Source organism: Pelophylax lessonae, assembly GCF_965119305.1.
Source record: "Pelophylax lessonae genome assembly, chromosome: 9".
Lineage (NCBI taxonomy): Eukaryota > Metazoa > Chordata > Amphibia > Anura > Ranidae > Pelophylax > Pelophylax lessonae.
Window position 1 is genome coordinate 60,975,557 of NC_138776.1, and position 25,088 is coordinate 61,000,644.

The 25,088-nt window shown below is 42.9% G+C and overlaps 1 protein-coding gene across 1 annotated transcript in view; it reads left to right on the plus strand.

The window, feature by feature from the left end:
• The window catches only part of ABCC2 (ATP binding cassette subfamily C member 2), an 85,151-nt gene extending 62,305 nt beyond the window's left edge, over positions 1-22,846 (plus strand). The window contains exons 24-32 of the mRNA XM_082268045.1: positions 1,204-1,359; positions 2,885-3,084; positions 5,504-5,630; positions 8,028-8,129; positions 11,310-11,453; positions 11,849-12,007; positions 15,142-15,308; positions 20,489-20,683; positions 22,606-22,846. Coding sequence (XP_082124171.1) covers positions 1,204-1,359; positions 2,885-3,084; positions 5,504-5,630; positions 8,028-8,129; positions 11,310-11,453; positions 11,849-12,007; positions 15,142-15,308; positions 20,489-20,683; positions 22,606-22,738 — 1,383 coding nt within the window. The 3' untranslated portion in view covers positions 22,739-22,846. The remainder of the gene's footprint in view (positions 1-1,203; positions 1,360-2,884; positions 3,085-5,503; positions 5,631-8,027; positions 8,130-11,309; positions 11,454-11,848; positions 12,008-15,141; positions 15,309-20,488; positions 20,684-22,605) is intronic.
• The last annotated feature ends 2,242 nt before the right edge of the window (positions 22,847-25,088 follow it).

Below are 25,088 nucleotides of genomic sequence, written 5' to 3' on the forward strand. Positions count from 1 at the left end.
TGCCTTGTATGCACACTGTATGTGTATCTGTAGTTTGGTTCATGATGATTGTATGAATTAGTAACCTACATGCCTCTGTCCTTCCAAATAAATGCATATTCAGCTATTTGGTGTGCTAATCTCTTGCTATTATTCTAGATCCTTTGTCTTCAACACTTCATGAGACATTATAAACACAACCTTACACTCCAGTAAAGATTTTTAGTATCATTTTTTTCATAAAATAGCTAAAAATAAACAGTTTGACTGGTAAACTGACGCGTTTCAGACACTTCAGACCTTACTCAAAGCTATGAGTAAGGCCTGGAGTGGCTGAAATGCATCAGAGTACCTGTTAAGCTGTTGTCCTTAAGCCATTTCATGTAATAAAGGATACCAATGATCTTCACTGGAGGACTTGTATTTATAATAATCGTAAGGAGTGGCTTGCAGACACTGAAGTTGAGAACCAGTGTTCCCTGATGGATGGTATTGGGTGGGGGGATTGAGTGCAGCTTTTTTTTGCATGACTTTATGAGACATTAGTATAAAGTGTGCAGAACAGCAGTTCTGTTTTTCTTCGCTTTATATTGGTCAATTAGCATCGTATAGAGTTTTGAAAAGATCAGCATGAGAGGCAGGTAGTTAGCTTTTTTAGAAGGAGGTAGCAAGGGCAGCTTCAATGTTTCTCTTAAGATAAATATCCCCTGCATAAGTGTGCATGGCCTATTGCATAGGGTGTGCACCGCAAAGCTCAAACACACCTGTGTGTGCGTGTATATATATATATATATATACATACACACACACTGTATATACAGTGGACAGTGTCACTAGTTTTTTTATTTTTATCATTTTGTAAAGTTTTTTTAGGAGTCCCATTGGGGTCTTTGGTGAAATATAAGGGGTCTAAACAGATTCCTGATGTCTCACTTTGGGACAGAGAAAGGGAATGAGGATGGAGATTCCCAGTCATTTTCTCTGCAGTCTCAGCTGCACTGGACAGTAAATGAATGGGAAGTGCCCTGTGCTTACTATGACTGAAGGACAGTTGGGACTTAGTCCAAAGACCTCAGCATTGCAATGTCCTAATAATCATTTAACGAAATGGGGAAATATGGTACAGCAATAAAGATAAATGTTAGAACCACACAAATAATCCTGTTAAGATATTTATATATTCATATATATGTATTCATGCTGAATGTTCACATTGCTGTGTAGGATATCTTCACGGTGGATGAGACCATCCCCATGTCCTTCCGCAGCTGGATATCCTGCGTACTGGGAGTCATCGGTACATTATTTGTCATCTGCTTGGCCACGCCCATCTTTGCCGCCATCATCATACCTCTGGCCCTTTTCTATTATTTTGTCCAGGTAAACTGAATAGTTATTTTCTTTTTATCCAAACTATTTTCTGTATTTAGGAATATGAATTGTTCAGATTTAAGTGATATTTTCTAGGAAAATGTTGCCAGGATTGTAGGATTGAGGATTTTTCTTCATTAGCCGGTTGTGGCATCTTCCCCTAAGCCAACCTCTCCTAATGTAGCCTAAAGAAAGTCTTTCACTACACTATACCCACTTAAGCCGCAGAAGATTTTACCCCCTTCCTGACCAGGCCCTATTTTGCGATTCGGCACTGCGTGACCTTAACGGACAATTGCGCGGTCGTGCAATGCTCTACCCAAATTAAATTGACGTCCTTTTTTCCTCACAAACAGAGCTTTCTTTTGGTGGTATTTGATCGCCTGTGCGATTTTTACTTTTTGCGCTATAAACAAAAAAAGAATGTAAATTTTGAAAAAATAACAATATTTTTGACATTTTTTTATATGAAATTCCCAAAAAAATGTAAAAATCAGATTTTTTTAAATTTTTGGCCAATTTGTTTTCTGCTACATATGTTTGGTAAAAAAAAATCTCAATAAGCGTATTTTGATGGGTTTGCGCAAAAGTTATTGCGTTTACTAACTAAGGGAAAGATTTCTGTCATTTTTGGTGTTTTTTTTTTTAACGAGTAATGGCGGCGATCTGCGATTTTTTTGCGGGACTGCGACATTGCGGCGGACAGATCGGACCCTTGACTGACATTTTTGACACTTTTGGGGTTACCAGTGACATTACTACAGTAATCAGTGCTATACATATGCACTGTTACTGTAAAAATGACACTGGCAGGGAAGGGGTTAACTTTATTAGTGATCAAGGGGTTAAGTGTGTCCCTAGGGGCGTGCTTCTAACTGTAAAAGGGTGTGGCTAGTGGTGTAACAACAGAGACATATACGATCCTACATAGCAGGACCGTATGATCTCTGTTATTGCACAGGGGGCTGCTAATGTTTACATTAGCCGCCTGCCTTTCTCCCTCTCCACGGGGAGATCGTGAGTGACCGGCGGACATCGGGTCCGCCGGTCACTCGCGCGGACTGCTTAGGGAACGGGCGGGGGCGGGAGCGCGCCTCCCGCGGTGCACGCTCGCCTCTGGCTGCGCACGCTCGCCCCCTAGAGCCTCACAGGTGAGCGACGTAGATCTACGTCACTTTGCCTGTGAGGGGCTGACCGCCGCCGTAAATAGTCGTGCGGCGGTCGGCAAGTGGAGACTGTATAAAGGGCCTGTGTCAACAGGCTTTTGAACACTTTGGGTGGATTTTGCAATCCTATACAAGTCAATGAAAATGCAATATTTGCTTCAAGGAGAAGTACAACCAAAGCTCTTCTGACCAATCAATAGGGGTGTGAGGGTGTAGCAGTATTGTTATATACCTTATAATCCATGCACAGGTTTTCACTTTTTTTGTCCTTTTGAAGACGCATTGATAAATAAGGTCCCTTATTCCATCTTATCATGTGTCAGACGCTGGGGCTATATGGTAAAAGTCTTTCTTTTCCTCATATTTAGAGGTTTTATGTCACCACTTCACGACAACTGCGGCGGTTGGATTCTGTCACAAGATCTCCCATCTATTCCCACTTTGGGGAGACGGTGTCTGGCCTGTCGGTCATCCGTGCTTATGGACATCAGCAGAGGTTCCTCCAACATAATGAAGACACCATTGACATCAATCAGAAGAGCGTTTACTCCTGGATTGTTTCCAACAGGTACCTGACACAAGAAAAGCGGAACGTTACCCAAAGCTATCTAGTCAGTTTAATGCACTTTCAAATGTATGCAAAGCCCAAACTTCTTTTTTACGTTTTGGGTGGAGTTAGGAAGTGTTAAAATCCCTGCCAGGTTTTTGTTGTCTGTGACCCCACTGGGGAGATTTTTTTTATAATAGAAAAGTTTCTCCTCTACGTGGGATTTTATAGGCAATAAAAATGAAAAATAGTATGAAATCCATCAAATTTTTATTAAACAGATTTACAAAAAAACATGTTAAAAAATGATGGAGCAAAAAAGCTCCTAACATTGGCAGTAATTAACACAGATCATAGTACAATAACCCCTAAGTAGAGGGAAGATCCAACACGTTTCAAAATATGATCTGAACTTGTAGTTCTATTCTTCAGGGAGATTTTTTTTTTCCAACTAATTTGTTCTGGTGAGCATTGTCTCTACTACAGAAAGTTATGAAAAATCCACAATGGTATACGTGGGAGGTGAGGGGAAAGCTTTACGCCTGTTCTGGTGAAATAGGAATTTCCATACCATAGAGAGATGTCCTTTGATTTCATATTTTATGATAAGATGTTAAAATAAATATTCCTGATTGGACACACACAGCAATAAATACATAAATAACCTGACAGGATTTTTACCAATTCTCTACTCTATCCAAAACTACAAAAAATATTTTGGCTTTTCATACACTTTAAATACTGGAACTTTATGATTTTCTGGGATCTGCGTGACCCAATTCCCACCCTAGCACCAGCACAGCAGTGATAGGTGAGGACTGAACTAAGTTTTTATGTGGAAAAAAGGCAAAAGTTGTGGGACTTTGAGGTTTGCAGTCATAAATGGATGTTAAATAGTAATATGAAATGTTATAAAATGAATAATTTATTACATATTTCATAGGGGGTACAGCAATATAAAAATCAATATAAATATCATACAAATCAAAAGCTGAACATGAAGTATATAAATTCATAAAAATATATTTACATATAATCACATATTACACATAATAATCAATCAATGAATAAATAAATCCGTCAATACATTGTATATATAAGCAACATGTAATCAGTCTTCAAATGGTATATCTTCATATCTTATAGGCTCTACGCGTTTCGTGGCTCTATGTCCACTCATCAGGAGCTAGTTTGATGAGTGGACATAGAGCCACGAAACGCGTATTGACGGATTTATTTATTCATTGATTGCTGTACCCCCTATGAAATATGTAATAAATTATTCATTTTTTATCATTTCATATTACTATTTAACATCCATTTATGACTGCAAACCTCACTCAAAGTCCCACAACGTTTGCCTTTTTTCCACATGTATACCAGGGATGGAGGTTCGGTCATTAGTCAGATTGTTTAAGTTTCTTTGATAAGTAACTTTGAAAGTAACTTTGATAAGTTTTTACTGTCACAAGCTAAGGTCAGTCCTCAGTATTTCTTGGCTAAGCTTATGGTGTCACCAGCTGAGGTCATTCTTGTGTACTTCCTAGCTGAACTTCTGGTGTCACCAAGTCAGTACTCTGTATTTCGTTGAGCTTATGGTGTCACCAGCTTGGGTTAGTCCTATGTAGCTTCCCATGTAGCTTATGGCATCACCAACTGAGGTCAGTCCTGTGTAATTCTTAGCTGAGCTTCTGATGTCACCTGCAGAGGTCAGTCCTGTCTGTTTCTTAGCTAAGCCTCTGATGTTACCAGCTGTAGTCAGTCCTTTGTATTTCTTAGCTGAGCCTCTGGTGTCACAAGCGGAGTCCAGTCCTCAGTAGTTCTTAGCTGAGCTTCTGGTGTCACCAGCTGAGGTCAGTCCTCTATATTTCTGAGGGATCATTCTCTTCAAACGTGTTGCCATATCTTGTGCTGTGTCTTCCAGTGCTGGTTAAAGTAATGGACAATGGACAATATAGTGTCCTCAACCAGAGTTGTTTCCGGTTTACAGTTTTAGTTGATGTAGAATTGAATAAAGTTGAATAAATTCCGGCATGTTAATTTTTTGCAATGATCTTCGCTCTGCATTTGAGACAATTTAATGGGGCTCTACAAAAGTGCATGGTGACACATTTCAATGAACATGCATGAATTTTAATCAGTTCTAATGACAATGAACAGTAGAATCCACCAGACAGTGCAGGGCACAGCCATGCTGTAGAATATCTCCACCTGTTTATTATCATGAGGATAAAAGGAACATGCACTTGAGGTGTGACCATGGAAGCTTAGATTTAAAACCAAGCATGGTTTTCAAATAACTGAAGTTAATCCAGTTGAGGTCCTGGAGAGAAAAACCCAGTAAACTGTTGAATTTCTTAATCTCTCCACTCAAAATGGAAAACCCCATTTTGAATTAATATGAAAACTGACACATGGAAATGTTATGTATCTTCAACAGGTGGCTGGCCATTCGTCTGGAGTTCGTAGGTAACCTCACGGTTTTCTTTGCTGCTCTCTTTGCCGTGCTGGCTCGTAACACGGTGGACAGTGGGACTGTTGGATTGTCTATTTCCTCAGCCCTTAATGTAAGTCCTAATGACATGACATGGTACTCATGATTTATTATTGTCTTCCAGGAAAGGTCATTCTGTTGTACACAACAGTCCCTCAAATTCATCTTTTTATTTTGACACGTGTGCTAGAAAGATAATACTTGTACAGTACATAGATTGGTTGCCAAAGAATGTTTTTATGTTAAAACAGAATATCCTGAAAATAATTCTGTTTTTCGCTGTACTGTTAGAAGTTCTGCTTAGTCACCATGAATTAAATACTGAACAAGGGACTAGGTAACATTCACATAACATAATAAAAAAAGCATAAAATTGGGGGAGCAAACCCTGAACATGTATATCTAAAGCCGGTGCAGCTATGGACCAAGTGACATGTATATTAAAAAAGAATAGCGCACAAATGCAAAAGAAATGACTATCAAATATGGAGACAATCCATAAATAAAAATGGGGATTTAGTCCCACCATATGGCCATATCGTGCTCAAGCCCACCACTGTGTCAAAGTTCCCCATTATCAGTGGGTCCTACACTATCCATAAAAAAGGGGGTGAATCCAGCCTCTCTAACCCTTGGAGACAACACTCCTTGCTGGGGCCTGGGAAAGATGTGCTAATGCACCACAAGGGACTCCTCCTATACTCCTATATCTACTTCATAGTGGACACTGATAGAGTACAGGTGTGTGTGGGGGATGGGGTGCTCAACCTCAGAAGTCTGGTCAGACCGAATACATAATAAACAAGCAAAAAATTGGGGGAGCAAACCCTGAACATGTATATCTAAAGCCGGTGCAGCTATGGACCAAGCAACATGTATATTAAAAAAGAATAGCGCACACATGCAAAAGCACATCTCTCCCAGCAAGGAGTGTTTTCTCCAAGGGTTAGAGAGGCTGGATTCACCCCTTTTTTATGGATAGTGTAGGACCCACTGATAATGGGGTACTTTGACGTAGTGGTGGGCTTTAGCACGATATGGCCATATGGTGGGACCAAATCCCCATTTTTATTTATGGATTGTCTCCATATTTGATAGTCATTTCTTTTGCATGTGTGCGCTATTCTTTTTTAATATACATGTCGCTTGGTTCATAGCTGCACCGGCTTTAGATATACATGTTCAGGGTTTGCTCCCCAATTTTTTGCTTGTTTATTCACATAATAATGCCTCACCTTTGTGTAGAAATGTTTGATAATGGACTACTTCACCCAAAATAAAATCACATTAGGTGATAGCACTAGCAAATGCCATTAATAACTAAATACATAAAATATGCAGATCTGTACTGTATCATTTCATGGTGTAGCTAGTAGTAGATAGTCAAATGCAACTAGGCTTGTTCTGGAATGGGGGATCCCTAATGTTTGTTAAGCTTTGCTATGCAGCCTATTACTCAATGTGAGCTACAATGTTAGTTTTAATCCAGATATATTAAATTAAACCAAATCTTTACATACTGTATAACCAAAAGCATATAGACTTGGAGAGGGAGAAGCTACTACCCTAAACTAACATGACATGACATGACTAAACTAACATGACATGAACCTAAACTAACATGACATGACTAAACTAACATGACATGACCCTAAACTAACATGACATGACTCATGTTGCTTTGCACAGTGCTGTTGATTGAACAATGCTTTCAGGAATGGTCATATCAGTGGGTGCTCCTTAGGGCCGGGACTAAGGGGTCTGAGTAAAGTGTCTTTATGTGAAGCAGCAGTTATATATCACATTTAACCAAGCTGAGAGCTGGCCCTCACCCCTTCTATACTTTACTTACCTGCCCTGCTGCCCTATCTGACAAAAAAGAGCCAAAGCAGTGAAGTAATGTCTCCAGAGGCGAGGTTCATTGTCTGCACCAATGGCGTATGTAGGGGGGTGTGGGGTCTGCAGAAGCAGCTCTGTAGTGCTAGTATTATAGACCCAAAAAGCAAAAGCTGATCGGGAGCACCCACATCAGGGGGAGAGGGTGCACATTTTGCCATCCTTTCCCTGTATTTTACCTATATATTGAGCAGTCTTCATAGAGTTCAACTTTATCTTTCTAGGTGATCAGCCTGAAAATATTACTTTAGAGTGGAACTGACCTTTAATTATAAACATTTTCTTTTGGACATTCTCTAAATTGTATCTCTCCATTTATGTTAAAAGCTGGTTTGTATAAAAAAAAAAAGTAGTAATTTACAAGACGTCATAAATCACGCTCTTAATTTGATAGAAATTCAGTTTGAAAACTCGTTTGATAGTACAGGGCGGGAACGTGGATGTAATTCTAAGTAATCCTGTGATTCTTTGCAGTAGAAGTTTTGGTTCTTTATATTGTTCTGTGTATATATGACCTGTAACCTATGGAAACTTCACATGGAACATTGTACCAGCTTGTGTTTTCATTATATAGATCACACAGACCCTGAACTGGCTGGTCAGGATGACATCGGAGCTGGAGACCAATATTGTGGCTGTGGAGCGTGTGGATGAGTACATCAAGGTGGAGAACGAGGTTTGTTCTGATACATATCTTCTATAACCCACAGCAAGGACTCCATGACCATCCTTATAGTCCTATAGAAAGGGCCTGTATAAAAGGGTATAATTTCCACCTCTCCTTTACAACAAGGGAGAATGAAAATCCACACCCAACCCAGTCGACTGTTTCCTGGTCCGGTTGTATTGAGCCAGATTGAGCAATCATTATCTTGTATCTATAAGTATCTGCATGTAGTTGGTACATGTACCTGGAAAGACCAAAACATGGACTACGGCAGGAGTGCTCAACCTTTTGAAGAGGGAGGGCCACTTAAGTGATTTGGTAAACGTGGCGGGTCACAATAAAATGAAATGGTTCCGAATTTCAGATTTTTACATTTTGAATAGCATAATGAATATTTTCCTCCTGCAGCAGCTGAATGCTGGTGGGAGGAAGAGGAGGAGAAGCCGACTTTGGAGGAAAACAAAGAGAATCAGTCCCTGTATATGCTGCTTCTCCTGTCCAAGTGTGTGGAGTTTTACCGCCCCCCAAACTGTAAATGGAAATGAGCCCTTACTGTTCTGAGCCCCCTATAAGGCTGCTCTTATGCTGATGCACTGTGGTTTACTGGCATTACAGGTGCAGTGCAGTGCACCTGTGACTTTCCTGAAGGTTTGCTGCGCTTTACTATAATAGACTTTTATTATATCTTGCCAGCGTGGTGCACTTTCTGAAAGCGCACCAAAACTCTTGTATTCAAGAGTTTTGGTGCACTTTCAAATAGCGTGCCAAACCTGCAGGATATAATAGAAGTCTATGGCTCAGTGCAGCTAACCCACAGGAAAGCCCCAGGTGCCCTATTCTGCACCTGCGGGTCAGTGTGAAAGCAGGCTAAAAGTTATTAACCCTTTTATAAGTTCTAATATGCCCATTGCAAAAGCGCAGTGTATTTGTTGCCTAATACACTGTACTCCTTTTATTCTTCCAGCTTCTGCTGGCATCGCTCTCCAGGCTGCTAGAAAGGTCCTAGGTGAAGTGCACTTGGTATCACTCCATCTAGGACAGGAGCCGGCACTACATAGGCAGCATTGACTTATGCAGCTTCTGCTTCCTCTGCTGCTGGCACCGGCTCGATGCACGCTGATGCTCTGGGATGGCGGGTTGGCAAGCCCATATTGTAATCTACAGATTGCTGACCCCGGGCATGCGCTTCCCTGGTTTGAGGTTATGGGCCACATCAGAGGGATCCTTGGGCCACATGTGGAGCACCCTTGGACTACGGGATTACACTATGAAAAGGAATAGCAAACACATTGATGGCAGTCAACAAGCAGTAAACACGGTCTGGTCTACACAAAATATACCTCCCAACTTTCTGATATGGTAATGAGGGACACCTATTAGAAAAAGTATGTAGGGATAGGACACCACCTGCCACACCCCCCTTAAAGGAGAATTGCACAAAAAATGATTGGTTAAACCTACAAGTGCTTTTTTGCTACTACTATTCCTTTATATTGGCTTTTGGGGCTAACAAATGCATCAATTTAGAAATTAGATGAAAGGTTTTGCACTTTTTGAAATATAAAAAGTGCATTATACACTGCCTGGCCAAAACAAAGTCCCCACCAAAAAAAGGTCACACACGTTGGACCGCCTTTAGCTTTGATTACGGCATTGTTTTGATAAGCTTCTGCAATGTCACAAGATTTATTTCTGTCCAGTGTTGCAATAATTTTTCACCAAGATCTTGTATTAATGATGGGAGAGTCGGAGCACTGTGCAAAGCCTTCTCCAGCACATCCCAAAGATTCTCAATGGGGTTAAGTTCTGGACTGTGTGGTGACCAATCCATGAGTGAAAATGATGTCTCATGCTCCCTGAACCACCCTTTCACCATTTAAGCCCGATGAATCCTGGCATTGTCATCTTGGAATATGCCTGTGCCATCAGGGAAGAAAAACTCCATTGATGGAATAACCTGGTCATTCAGTATATTCAGGTAGTCAGCTGACCTCATTCTCTGGGCACATGCAGAAACTATCCAATAGGATAGTTACTGCATGCTTAGTTTAGTTAGTTGCTTAGTTAACCACTTGCCAACAGCCCGCCGCATATATACCGCGGCAGGCTGGCTCGGCTGCGCGAATCGCCTTACCTGTACGACAATCCGCAAGAGCGCTCTTGGGGGCGAGCGTTTGCCGCCAGCATTGATGCCGATCCATTGGACCGGTGGCACCGACTGCCGCTGGGCCCCCGCTTTGTTGGCACCATTGTTCTCTCTGAAATGATCACAGAGCGCCTATATAAGAACACAGGTCTCTGTGATCATTTCACAAGTCCCTCCCCCATACAGTTAGAAAACACTCCCCTAGGCTCACAATTAACCCTTTGATCATCCCTAGGTTAACCCCTTTCCTGCCAGTGTCATTATTACAGTAACAGTGCATATTTTTAGCACTGATTACTGTAGTAATGTCACTGGTCCCCCCCAAAAGTGTCAAAAATGTCAGTTAAGGGTCCGATCTGTCCGCCGCAAAGTCGCAGTCCGGCTAAAAATCGCTGATCGCTGTCAAAACTAGTAAAAAAATAAAAATAAGTAAAAAAGACATACATTTTTCCCCAAGTTTGTAGACGTGATAACTTTTGTGCAAACCAATCGAAATATACTTATTGGGATTTTTTTTTTTACCAAAAATATGTAGCAGAATAAAAATTGGCCTAAGAGGATGAAAAAAATTGATCATTACATTTCTTTTTTTGGGAATGTTATGTTATATAGCAGAAAGGGAAAAATGTTGTTTTTTTTTTTTTTTTTCAGAATTGTCACTTTTTTTTTTGTTTATAAAATACCACCACAAGAAAGCTCTATTTGTGGGAAAATATGGACATCAATTTTATTTGGGTAAAGGGTTGCACGACCGCGCAATTGTCCGTTAAAGTAGCGCAGTGCAGAATCGCAAAAAGTGGCCTGGTCATTAAGGGGGGAAATCCTTTCCGGTTCATAACTGGTTAATTCCAGGTGGCGACTTTTTTTTTTTTTTTTGGCCAGGCAATGTAAATACAACTATATTGATCAGACAAAAATGAGGGACAAGTGAGGAGGAAAGAGGGACAGAGGGACTTTGTTCTGAATGAAGGACAGTCCCTCGAATTTAGGGACATTTGGGCGCTATGACAGAACACTTAACTATTTGTCTGGTCATCATGTAGGCACCATGGGAAACAGATCAGCGGCCACCACAGGACTGGCCAGATAAGGGCGTTGTGAAGTTTGTGGACTACAAAGTGCGTTATCGGAAGGAGCTGGACCTCGTCCTTCATGGGATCACATGTACCGTGAACAGTATGGAGAAGGTAACTTAGTTCTTTGTATTTCCTAATAACCAATTACAAAAAAAAGCTTTTCCCAGCAACTTCCTAAAAAATACAAGTGGTGCCTGGGTGTGATGGCGATCCTCCTCTGCATTACTGCTTAGTAAATTATTAACATGGAATAAGCTAGAACTCTGAATCGACATGCTTGTTGCAGGTCAGTGACTCTTGATTGGCATGGCAGCCAGGAAAGTAGCCTTTTCAGAAAGGGGTAGGAAAAAAACAGCACAGGTGTTTTCAGGTTCCCTTTAATCTGATTGGCTGTTCGACTGAAACACAAGTTTCCTAATTTAACTCAGGCTGAGGAAAAAAAAAGGACCCATATTGTTAAGTAAATGTAATAATTTTCGTGTTATTCTTTGTATCCGCCCCCCCAGGTGGGAATAGTCGGAAGAACAGGCGCTGGAAAGTCTTCACTCACCAACTGCATTTTCCGAATGATTGAAGCAGCGGGTGGCCAAATTCTGATCGATGGGCAAGACATTTCCACCATCGGCCTCCATGACCTCCGTAAGAAACTGACCATCATTCCCCAGGTAAAGATCTAGGGAGGATAATATGGTGGACCTTTATCAAAACCTGAGCAGACAGAATCTGGAACAGCTGTGCCTAACAGCCAATCAGCTTCTATCTTCAGCTTGTTCAGCTAAGCTTTGAAAATGAAAGATAGAAGCCCATTGGGTGCAATGCACAGCTGCCCCAGATTCTGTCTGCTCCAGTTTTTATCAATTTCTGTCTGTCCCTAAAAGTTGCATGTGCATAATATACACTGCATAGCCAAATCTAGTTTGGTCTACATACACACAGGTGCTAAAATAAACAGCGTTTGAGAGTCCTAGTTTATAACAGTGCTGGGAAGAAGTTAAAATCAATCAGGCTTACAAAGACAAGGAAATAATCTGGTTGCTTGCACAGATATTTTTCACACTCTTCAGTGTGTTAAAGGAGATCTATGGTCCCAGCATACACTTTTATTTGTATACATGAGCATTGTAATAGCAACTCAAACAATAGTTATTTTTGACAATCCAAACATGAAAAATCTCCTTTCACATTGTGAGTTATGTCTGTCTGCTGGTAGTCTCTTTCCACAACTTCCTGTATTCCCAGCATGCTTTGCAGCTTCTCCTTAATTTCTAAGGACTACATATCCCATGGTACTGTGCTGCAAGCTGTGATTCCTGTACTGACTCCACCTCCTGAAACTCCTCTGCCTCCTCTCAGCACCTCTGTAGTTCCAAAGGCAGGCTCTGTGAATTCTGTGACACAGCTGTGCCTACTCACAGGGCATAGTGACTACGTGTCACGGGATTCCAGGAAGGAAATGTATGGGGATCTTCACAAATTAATTTTACAAACTTCAAGATCATTCAGATGAATAGGAGCAGGCTAGGAATAACTGAAACACAATGTGGAAATGAATATAGGATTTTACATAATGACCATAGCTACATTTTAACTCACTACGTATACATAAAATATATAATTTATTCAAGATATAAAGCATGTGTGTAAACACTTATAATGAAAATTATATTATGAGTCCATAGCCCCTCCATAGCTGCATGAGGGGGGTGCTGCAGCTGCAGGAGAAGTGCAAGGGCCACATGAAATGGCCTGGGGGGGGTCCAGATTTGACACGCGGGCTTTGTGTTTGACACATGTGGTATACAGCATACCTCCCAACTTTTTGAGATGGGAACAAGGGACACCTATTAGCAAAAGAATGTAGGCATAGGACACACCCCCTGCCACGCCCCCTTAACCACTTAAGCCCTGGAAGATTTTACCCCCTTCCTGACCAGGGGGTATTTTGCGATTCGGCACTGCGTGACTTTAACGGACAATTGCGCGGTCATGCGACGCTGTACCCAAATGAGTTTGACGTCCTTTTTTTCCCACACACAGAGCTTTCTTTTGGTGGTATTTGATCTCCTGTGCGATGTTTTGATCATGCGCTATAAACAAAAAAAGAACAACAATTTTGCAAAAATAACAATATTTTTCACATTTTTTTATATGAAATTCCCCCCCAAAAAAATGTAAAAATCAAATTTTTTTTAAATTTTTGGCCAATTTGTTTTCTGCTACCTATGTTTGGTAAAAAAAAATCACAATAAGCGTATTTTGATTGGTTTGTGCAAAATTTATTGTGTTTACTAACTAAGGGAAAGATTTTTGTTATTTTTGTTGTTTTTTTTTAGTAATGGCGGTGATCTGCGATATTTTTTGCGGGACTGCGACATTGCGGCGGACAGATCCGACCCTTGACTGACATTTTTGACACTTTTGGGGGGTACCAGTGACATTACTACAGTAATCAGTGCTATACATATGCACTGTTACTGTAAAAATGACACTGGGAGGGAAGGGGTTAACTTTATTGTAGAGGGAGGGGTTAAGTGTGTCTCTAGGGGCGTGTTTCTTACTGTCATTGGATGTGGCTTTGTGTGTAACAGCAGAGATCTACGGTCCTACATAGCAGGACCGAGTGATCTGTGCTTTTACACAGGGGAGAATGACATGCGGCTTTGTTTACATTAGCCGCCTGCCTTTCTCCCTCTGTACCCGACGATCGCGAGTCACACGCGCCGGCTTCTTCGGGTACGAGCGGGGGCGGGAGCGCGCCTCCGTCGGCGCGCGCTCGCCCCCTATTGGCTCCCAGGCTGGTGACGTACCGGTACGTCACTTTGCCTGGGAGGGGCTGACCGCCGCCGTATATAGTCGGGCGGCGGTCGGCAAGTGGTTAAAGGAGAATTATAAAAAAAATAAAAAAAAAATAAAAAAAAGATTGGTGAAAAACCCAGGAGTGCTCTTTTATTCTATTATTCCTTTATATTGGCTTTTGAAGTTTACAAATGCAGCAATTTAGAAATTGGATGAAAGGTTTAGCGCTGGGAAACGCTTTTTAAAAGATAAAAAGTGCATTTTATATACAACTATATAGATCAGACCAAAATGAGGGACAAATGAGGAGGAAAGAGGGACAGAGAGACTTTGTTCCAAATCAGGGACAGTCCCTCCACATCAGTTGGGAGCTATCTAGAGTATTGTGTTCTGGCAAACGTACGGAGACTTTGTCCAACAAAATAGAGTCAGTGCTCAGCCATTCACAGGAAGCTTTGTATTTTTGTGAATACAAGACTTTCTCTGATTGGCTGAGGTGGTCAGATGATGCCAATATCCCTTCCTCAGCCAAACAGAGGGAGTCTTGTATTCAGAAAATACAAAGCTTCCTGTGAATGGATGCACAGTACTTAGCCTGACTCTATTTTGTTTCAGGAGCAGATGTGAAGTCCCCATACCACTGCTGGAACTGATCACTGTCTGTTGTATGTAGTTCATGCTCCATACAGTTTATACAATGCTGACAGTGGGTGCATGCGTTGGTAAAGGAAATAGTTTAGGTGAGTTTGGCCCAAATGAACTTTTTGATAATAAAGTTGAAGTTAGTTATATTAGGCAAATATAACCTTTCTCCTGCTGTTCTACAAGAGTCTTCTAGGGATAATGAATGGTGCTGATGGCTCACATTTTCTTCTGGTAAGGTAGTCTGTAGACAAAGGATCTCTGCCTGTGATTATAGATCACTATTGGCTGGCAGAGATAATCAGGGAGATTGTGAATCCTAAGGGTGTATTATATCCTGAACTCAAATGTGGTTTTGCAGGATCCAATTCTGTTCTCGGGGACCCTGAGGATGAATCTGGACCCGTTTAACCAATACACAGACGAGGACGTATGGAAAGCTCTGGAACTCTCCCATCTCAAGCCTTACGTGGAAGGTTTACAGGAAAAGCTCTTCTATGAAATCAGTGAGGGAGGCGAGAACCTGAGGTATGATAGACTCAAGCAATATCTATTGCATCCCTATGCTGTAGTACACCTGTGAGAACTAGGACTTCTACTGCTGTGCAGGACCAGCACTCCATCCTTCACTTTGCCTGCCATTGGTCCAATGTAACTATGTACATACCATAGCTATGGGATTCCTGTGGAAGCTGGAAATGACAGGAGTAGGTACCACAACTATAGTGATCGCTGCTAGCTTCCAGGTCCCACACTAAGCGGCTGCCTTGCTTATAAATGAATACCCACTTCAATACTGGGTACTTTTACCCCCTTCCCGCCCAGGCCACTTTTCAGCTTTTAGCGCTCTGACACTTTAAATGGCAATTGCACAGTCATGCAACACTGTACCCAAATTAACATTTTATCTTTTTTTCTGAGACAGACAGAGCTTTCTTTTGGTGGTTTATATTCACCACTGGGTTTTTTATTTTTTGCAAAACAAAAAAAGACCAACATTTTTTGGAAAAAAACTTTTTTCTTCGGTTCTGTTGAACAATTTTGCAGATAAGATCATTTTTCTTCATCACTTATGTGCGCTGATGGGTACTGATGAGGTTGCACCGATATGCTGCACTGATGGGTACTGATGAGGCTACACTGATGGGTACTGTTGAGGCTGCACCGATATACAGCACTGATGGGTACTGATGAGGTTACAATGATGAGTACTGATGAGGCTGCACTGATGGGTACTGATGAGGCGGTACTGATGAGGCTGCACTGATATTCTGCAGTGATGGGTACTGATGAGGCTGCACTGATGGGTACTGATGAGGTTGCACCGATATGCTGCACTGATGGGTACTGATGAGGCTACACTGATGGGTACTGTTGAGGCTGCACCGATATACAGCACTGATGGGTACTGATGAGGCTACAATGATGGGTACTGATGAGGCTGTACTGATGAGGCTGCACTGATATTCTGCAGTGATGGGTACTGATGAGGCTGCACTGATATGCTGCACTGATGGGTACTGACGGGTACTGATGAGGCTGCACTATTATTTTGCACTGATGGGTACTGATGAGGCTGCACTGATGGGCACCGATGAGGCTGCACGGATAATCAGTGCCCTAATTATCAGTGTAAATGTCCCCTGTAACTGAAAAGCCGATTATCAGCTTTCTTTTCCTCAGAAACTGCCAGCACTGAGGAAAGGAAATGCAGATAACCATAACCAACATTTGTTTACATGTGATCAGCTGTGATTGGATACAGCTGATCTCATGATACATGACATCGGTCTTCAGCTACTTGCCCCTAATCAGTGTCCGAAGGACCCAGCTCACCACCGATTGCCATGCTGTGCACCCCCTGGCGCAATGTGAAGGACGTCATATGTCAGAATGGCAGAGCCCCCACCCGGCCATCCATTTGCTATAGGCCGGGCTGGAAGGTGATACAGGAGGTTGCTTGCTCAGCATGCGCACCATTCAGAGAACACAAAGCATTCTCTGATTGGACCAGGTGGAGATCATGACAGCACTGCCCCAACGCTCCACCTTCTCCAATGAGAGAATGCATTAAGCGTTCACTAAATGGTGCCCGTGCCAAGCTAGCGACCGTCTGTGCTTAAAGTGCAGCAAAGCAGGCACTCTACACGAGACCCTACTACTGTGATTGTCAGCTTCCATGGGGATCTCAGAGGTTATGGCACATACACACATACATACATACATACATACATGCATACATACATACATACATACATACTGCTTTGGGTTTTCCATCCTACAGCCAGAGATGGTGGCCACACATGCTTTGGTATCATTATCTGATCAATGTGCAATTCAATCAAAACGACTGAATAGGCAAATAGTAGCATTGCCATAACTTCCTTTCCAATCAATTTGGATCGGTATGAAACTCAATTGGCCATGCCAGAAAATTATCAATCATTGCGCTTGTAGTACTGAGAAACTTTATTTATAAATACGATTGTATTTTGAGTGATCTAATTGTGAGATTACATGATGGAAACAGAGATAGATACATTACGATTGTAATTTACGATTGCATCTTTTCTCAGCGTTCCGCAACCTTTTTCAGTCACACATCTCTTTAAAATCTGGAGGCACCCCTGATATAAATGAGTCTGTGATGATGGATACAACTAGTGGTTGTAAACCTCAGACATGAAATATAAACAAAGCATATCCCTTTATAGTGTGTACTTGTCTCAATCCAGAGCACTAAAGCCTCGTACACACGCAACGATTGTTGGCCGTGAACTTTCGGCCAACGTCCGATCGGCCGATTGTCGGCTTGTTAGTATGATGCTTCCGACAACCGACTGCGACTTTTCGGCCGAACAAAATCTGGTGCGCAGGCTGTTCCGTCAGTCAGTACAGATTTCGGCAGACAAAAATCTGATGAGCAAGACTGGGCATGCTCAGAGAAGAAAAAACACACGGAAAGAAAACCAACACATGACATCACTTCTGAAGTTGGTTTTTGTTGGCCGAGAAAATTCGTGTGCAGTCTAGAGCACATTTCAACCAACACAACAACACTGGACAAAAGACGGCCGATCGGTCGGCCGATAATCGTTGCATGTGTACGAGGCTTTAGTGTCTTTTCTGTCTGCTGCCTTGTTCCTTTGTTATCAGCATGAATCACTTCTGACACGCTTTCCTGACACCAAGAGAAAAATGGTGACGGGAAAGTATCTACTGCTGATGACAGCCTCAGCTCTGTTCCTGTGTGCTGTATAAAGAGGGACGTGTCACTTCCCTCCAATCAGCTCTCAGAGCTCTCCTCACTGAGCTCTGCAGAGTGTGATTTCAGCTCTCTACCCCCTTTTTTTTGGAACTCTCAGATAAGCTTTATAAATTCAGCACAGATGTAGAGTAGAGCAGACTGTGGGTACAATGTATGTAGGAGGATTTTTTCATCTCTGTGTATCACCTGAGGCTTGACACTTCACTGGGTATATGTAAAGGTTTACAACCACTTTAACTTCACAGAAGAGACACCCCCCCTCCCCATCTTGTCATAGCATCTGCTCATCAGATTAGCAGTGCCCCCCCCCCCCCCCCCCATTAAAGTATCTTCTCATCATAGTCCCCCTATGCCAGCAGAGCTCTACCTTACTCCAGCAGCATGGACGAGGGTGGAGGTGGTACAAGTCTGGATGGAGATCCACTCTTTTTCTTTTCTTTTGAATGATGGAGGCAGCCCTTCTTCACGAGATCAGCATTAAGTGTTGCCATGGTGCAAGCAGGAGAGGATCTTGGCCCTACAACTTCATTGGTTTATGCTGTTGGTAGCCAGCTCCCACCATGGCAGCGCATAATGCTGCTCCAGGGCAAACTACCTCCTGTGTTTGTGAAACCTCAGTTGAGAAAAGGAATGGAACCAAAGTCTATAATTTAAAAAAAAACTAAACAGGCAGGTGCTTTATTAATAAAATAAACCTACCTGCCTATACAGTCTACCCTAGATATGTACACTGAGCTGTGCATGCGCAGCTACATTTACATTCAGACACAGTGCCTGTGTGCCAGGATGACTCAACTCCTGCATGGGAGTGACGTCATCCCGTATTGGTCAAGTGAGAAAGCCAGACCACCGGCAAGGGACCTCTGGGGTGTCAGACCATTGAAGCAAAGCATTGTCGTTTTTAGTTCTGCTTTAACAATTAATTGAAATTGACTTCACCTGGGACATATTGATCATAGATCAAATATTCCTATCAAAAATGATTATCGGAAAACATTAATTAATTTAGCAAGCATCTGTGGCCACCGTTATTTACTAAGATATACAAAGTAAGAATTCTTCATGTTGTCCATAGCATCAGATGATCTCATTCTTGGGGATGATCTCAGGTTGTTTATTGTCAGGGCTTTTTTCTCAGAAAAGGTACAGGAAATCAGCCACGAACCCCCAAACCCCCCCCCCCCCACACACACAGACATAAACCGTTCCAAACCACATCAAATAGTGGGTGTGGTCAAATTTCACTAACAGTGGCAAGGTCTTAAAGGGGCATTGAATAAAAGGAGTGTAGAACGTATAGAGTTTGGGGGGGTTGCACACAGAGTGCAGAGTTTGGGAGTGCACTACATACATAGTGCAGATTTTAGGGGTGCGCTACACACACAATACAGAGTTCAGCCTTTTTCCAGCTGCTTACCTCTGCATTGCCATCCACATCTCGTTTTCATCCCTCTTCAGCTCTGACATCTGCATGCAACCCCCTCTCCACTGTCCCATCTTCATCCCACCTCTTTAAAAGCCCCACTATCTTCCACGTCTTACTTTTGTTGCTGTATTAGGCTAAAGCACCCAGTCGGCTCTAGTACTCCCGCACACTGTATTTGGCTTGGCCTTCCTCACACTCGGAGAGATCATCCAGTGAGGGTGTAGGCATCTACACTGCACCCCGGGCATGGCACCTCCCCTGTCCCCATCCTGCACTCAGTGGGAGCCACTCAGGATATCAGATCTGGGGAAGCCATTGGGAGACAAGCTGTCATTTATGGCGCTTTTCCACTGCATGGAACCGAACGGTTCGGCTCGCTTTTGTGCTTTTCCACTGCTGGTACCGCATGGTACGGTGTAGGAACAGTTCGGTACGGTACGGCGGCGCTTTTCCACTGCATGGAACCTAACGGTATGGCTCTCAAAAACAGTACCCCCTCGATTGTGGTTCCAAGAGGTACCATACCCGGTACCATATCCCACAATCCTTTGCATGCAGTCACTACTAGCCACTGATTGGTCAGAGAATCGTTGCTATCCCACCCACTTAACTTTAGTACTACTTTAGTGGAAAAGCAAACCATACCAAACCATACCGAACCGTTCCAACACCGTACCATGCGGTATCAGCAGTGGAAAAGCAAACCGGGCCAAGCAGGGCCGAGTAGAGCTGAGCCATTACTTGCAGTGGAAAAGTGCCATTGTAAACACAGAAGCCGGACTTTTGTGTTTACAAGTCATAGTGATGAGCAGGGAGGAGAGGACCTGAGCCAGAGGTGGTGGAAATGAGTTCCACCAAGTTCCAGCTGAAAAAAAGCCCTGTTCATTGTTATTGGCAATTAAAACAGTTTCTCCTTTGAACACTTCTATAAATCCCATTATTGTATCTCTTACTGTATGGATAGTTCAGTACTAAGAATACCTGTGAAATATTGACAGCTGTCGTTTTGTGCAGTGTTGGTCAGCGGCAGTTGGTGTGTCTGGCTCGGGCTTTGCTTCGCAAATCCAAAATCCTGGTTCTTGATGAAGCCACGGCGGCGGTGGACCTGGAGACTGATAATTTGATTCAGAAGACAATTCGGAGTGAATTTGCAGACTGTACGGTGCTGACCATCGCACATCGCCTGCACACCATCATGGACAGCAACAAGTAAGGACTTTTCCAGTCTCGGAACCATTTTATTGCTTTGTACAGAGTGTGAAAGGGTTAGGACCTCTGTCGGTTTTTATTCTGTCTGGGGAGATTTTCCTTTGCTTGCTCTTATTTCTTTGGGACAGGAATGAAAAGAAAACCCTCTCTGCTGGGAACAAAACAGCAAAAGCCTGACTGATGAATTACATTCTAATCCGCTTTCACCAAACCAAACAGAGTCAAACTGGAAAAAAGTTGGATCAAAACTGCATCATGCTGCAGTTTCAAACTAAAATCTGGTTAAACAAATATTGTCCTAATACAAGAAGAATGCATATTCATACTTGAATCTTGGTGTCCTATTAGTTTAAAATTGTGCAGTAATCCAGCATAAAATAAGTTCTGCACTTTTTCTCTGTATAGAAGTTTACTGTAATAAAGACCTGTCACTGCTGCTCTCTCTTGTTGTAAAGGGTGACCGGTCTAATCTCCGCCCCCTCCTGTACTTTTCTGCAGGCAGCCTGTGGTGGGTGGAGTTCCTAGGCCCCTCCCACAGATCTGCTTTCTGCAGTGCTGATGTCACTGCAACATTTACAGATAGCTGTTTTTTTTAGGCACCTTTCACACCATTGGACCAATCGGGTCCACCTGTCTGTTTTTCAGGCGGACCTGATCGGGCCACCCATTGTCCTCTATGGAGAGGGTGATGTCCGCTGAGACCTGCCTGGCGTCCGATCCGAAAAAATCCACTGAAACAGATGTATAACAATACATTCCTCATTCATCCAGCGGGTCGGATCAGATGATAATCGGATGGAAACAGACATCAAGTCTGACTGCCCCATAGAGGAGTGCGGGCTCTGTCCTTCTCTCATCTGCATAGTGGAGTGAACAGGATCTGTCATCCGCCTGCTAAGCGGGGATCAGTGGAGAGATCCCCCCCACTGAGCAGGAGGATTCTGCTTGGACGGAGCCACCCCGTGTGAAAGGGGCCCAAAGGAATTTGGTGCACACAGAGTGGATTTATATAATTTATGGCTAAGGAATATACATATAATAAAACCTTTGTCCATGGAGTTTGGCACTGCAAGAAAAAACTGCAGAGAAATACAATGAGTAAATACAATGCCAATGTTCTTGTGCATAGGCAAGTAGGTATGCAGCGAACACATGTAGACATAGTAGTGTGTGTATGTATATATATCTATATATATATATATATTTTTTTTTTTTTATATATACACACACATACATATACATACGAGAAAAGAGTAAATCAGGAAAATGCAGCATTATGGGCAATAGATGGAGCTGATGATCACAGGAAATAAATACTAATATAATAATAAATTAAAATGATTATTAGCTAATGGCCATAAGGGCTGGTTTACACCACAAAAAATGCATTCCAAATCAGTCCTGGATGCGTTTCTAACACATTTTTGACGCATTCCAGATGCTTTTTTTTCTTTTATCCTGCTTTTTTTCCCCACTGTACTAGGGGTCTGGTGCGTTTTTGATGCGTTTTACTGTGTTCCAGTACAGTCCAGTGCAGGAAAAATGCAGCATGTTCTACTTTTTTTTCTGGAATTGGAACGCCCTGGAACTGACTGCACTGGTGTGAACTATGCCATTGGAAACCATACAACCTACTTTCCATGTGTTTTTGATGCAGAAAAACACACTGGACTACATGTGGTGTGAACCCGCCCTTAGTCCATATTTTCCTGATATATTCTATGTGAATTAAAAAACATTTGACCTGGAGAGATAATAGCCTGAATAGCATTCATTTATACCCCCAATTCATTAAGAATATACATGCAGTTGCACAGGACAAATCATTATTTTTTTTAGTAAATACCCCCATAATGTGGCTTCTCATAATATCTAATACTATGGCTGTGTACATTGCACCAAAATGTTTTCTTTCTTTTCAGAGTCATGGTGCTGGATGCAGGTAAAATCATAGAGTACGGCGAGCCGGAGGAGCTCCTACGTAGCAATGGGCACTTTTCTTCTATGGCCAAGGATGCTGGAATCGAAGGGGATAACAACAGTACTACATTGTGAGGACTGAACTGTACAGCCCATGTGTGCTTGGACCACGCATTGGCCAACCAAGGAGGGCATTAACTCAGGTGAACTACATACAACTGGAAATGGGGAGTACTCCTAGAACGTTGGGGAAATGTTGGATTCCAGGATGGTGGGATGTGGAGTAAGATGACACTAACGCCATGCTGTCATTGGATTGTTGGTAGTTACCAGGAACGGAAGGAAGAAGTATTTTTTTAGTAAAATTGCTAAAACTACTAAAGTGAGCCTGTTCTGAGTCCAAAAATTTACCAAACCACCACTTCCATCTAAAAGCAGACCTCCAGGCTCTTCTGGTAACCTAACCTCCTCCGAGAGGGTCCGGGAAGCCTGGGGGAGGGTCTCTATTATGCAAATCTTGACTTACAAAAAGCTTATTTTAGATATGAATGTGAATGATACTAATGTGACATTTATTAGTGTGTGTTTTGTTTTCTTTGTATTGTTTGCAAATGAACATGTTTTTTTACATGACTCGGCCATATATGTTTACTGCACATCCATGCTGTGTGCTCTGCTTAGTAGTGCAGCACAAGGACTGTGCATAAGGCCCCTTTCACACACGCTGTCAGTTTGTCCGTTTTTCATCTATCCGTTGACGGATGAAAAACGGACATCAATGCATCTCTATGTAAAAACGGATGACAACGGATGAAAGACGGATAACAACTGACGAAAAACGGATAACAACTGACGAAAAATGGATGACAACTGACGTAGTGTGAAAGGGGCCTTACAGCTCCTCTTGTATCAGTGCTAATCAATGAGGCCAGCTCAGATTACTTGGACACCATATCCAAGTGGCTTATTCTACAGTTTACCCCCTGAACACCGGCACCTCCCAGCCATTTAAGGCCCCTTTCACACAGGGGGGATTCGTTTTGATGAACTCCTCTTGCTAAGCGGGGATCCCCACTGAGCAGGCAGATGACAGCTCTGTCTCCACTCACTGTGCTGAGATAGACCTGTCAGAGTTCCACTCCCCTCTATGGGGGAGATAAGATGAAAATGGACTGCCTGTCCCTTTTCATCCGATCCGACCCGCTGGACCAGTGATATCGAACCTTGGCACCCCAGATGTTTTAGAACTACATTTTCCATGATGCTCAACTACACTGCAGAGTGCATGAGCATCATAGGAAATGTAGTTCCAAAACATCTGGGGTGCCAAGGTTCACCATCACTGTGCTAGACGGATGGCGAACATATCGCCGTACGTCTATTTTCAGCGGATCTTGTCGGATCAGATGCCAGCTCGGTGTCAGCAGACTCACTTCCCCATAGAGTAGAATGGGTGGCCCGATCAGGTCCACCTGAAAAATGGACAAGCGGACCTGATCCGTCCAATCGTGTGAAAGGGGCCTAAGAGGTTTCTGATGCCAGGTGGAGCTTCTAAACATGTGACTGCTGTGATTGGCTGTCACAGCGGTCACTTGATCGGAAAGCTCCCGATTGCAAGTAGAGATCAGGAGCTTTCTGTTAGCTGCTGGCAACTGTGGCAGGAGCTACGGGGGGGGGGGGGGGGGGGATGCTGGGCCAGCACAGAGAGGAATTAGACACTCCTAGAAGAGGAGAGGGCTAAGACATACAAGGAGGAAGAGAAGGTGAGAAAGTGGAGCTCCAGCCCCATAAAGTAAAAATACTGTAGCTGCTGACTTTAATATAAGGACACTTACCTGTCAGTTGGCTGCCACCAGCATTCCTTGTAAGGGAAACCAGCAGTAAAGCCTTGCGGCTCCACAGCCAGTTCCCTACTGCGCATACGCAAAGCACGCGGCGCTTTGTGATTGGCCCAGTGGCCGGGGTAGGAGAAGGGGGGTCAAACTTTCGAGAAACTTCCCTGCAGTGGGGTCACATACCTGTCAAAAGCAGGTACCTGCTCCCCCCCCCACAAAAGGTGCCAAATGTGGCAGTGGAAGGGGGGGGAGGAAGCAAACAAGCCTTTTGGGTGGAGTTCCGCTTGAAGCAGGCAAATTTTCTAGCAAGTGTTAAGGCACATATAAAATATAAAAAAAATATAAAACCCTGCAAGTCAACGTTAAAGGCTAAGTCTGGCTTAAAGTAGAACTATAGGCAAAACTGTTTTATTAAAGCGGAGTTCCGGCCACAAAATCATGCCTGTAGATTTTATGGCATCCGTTTCCTTATCCTTACCTGAGCAATAATTGGATATTCCCGGACTTTTTTCTTTACTTACCTTATTAGAGAGCATAATATGCTCACCTTACCATCCACTTCCTCGGCCGCGCGGCCCGCGCTGTCACTTCCTGTCCCGCAATGCGTCCTGGGAGCTCTTACTCGTGGCTCCCAGGATGCAATGGGCAGT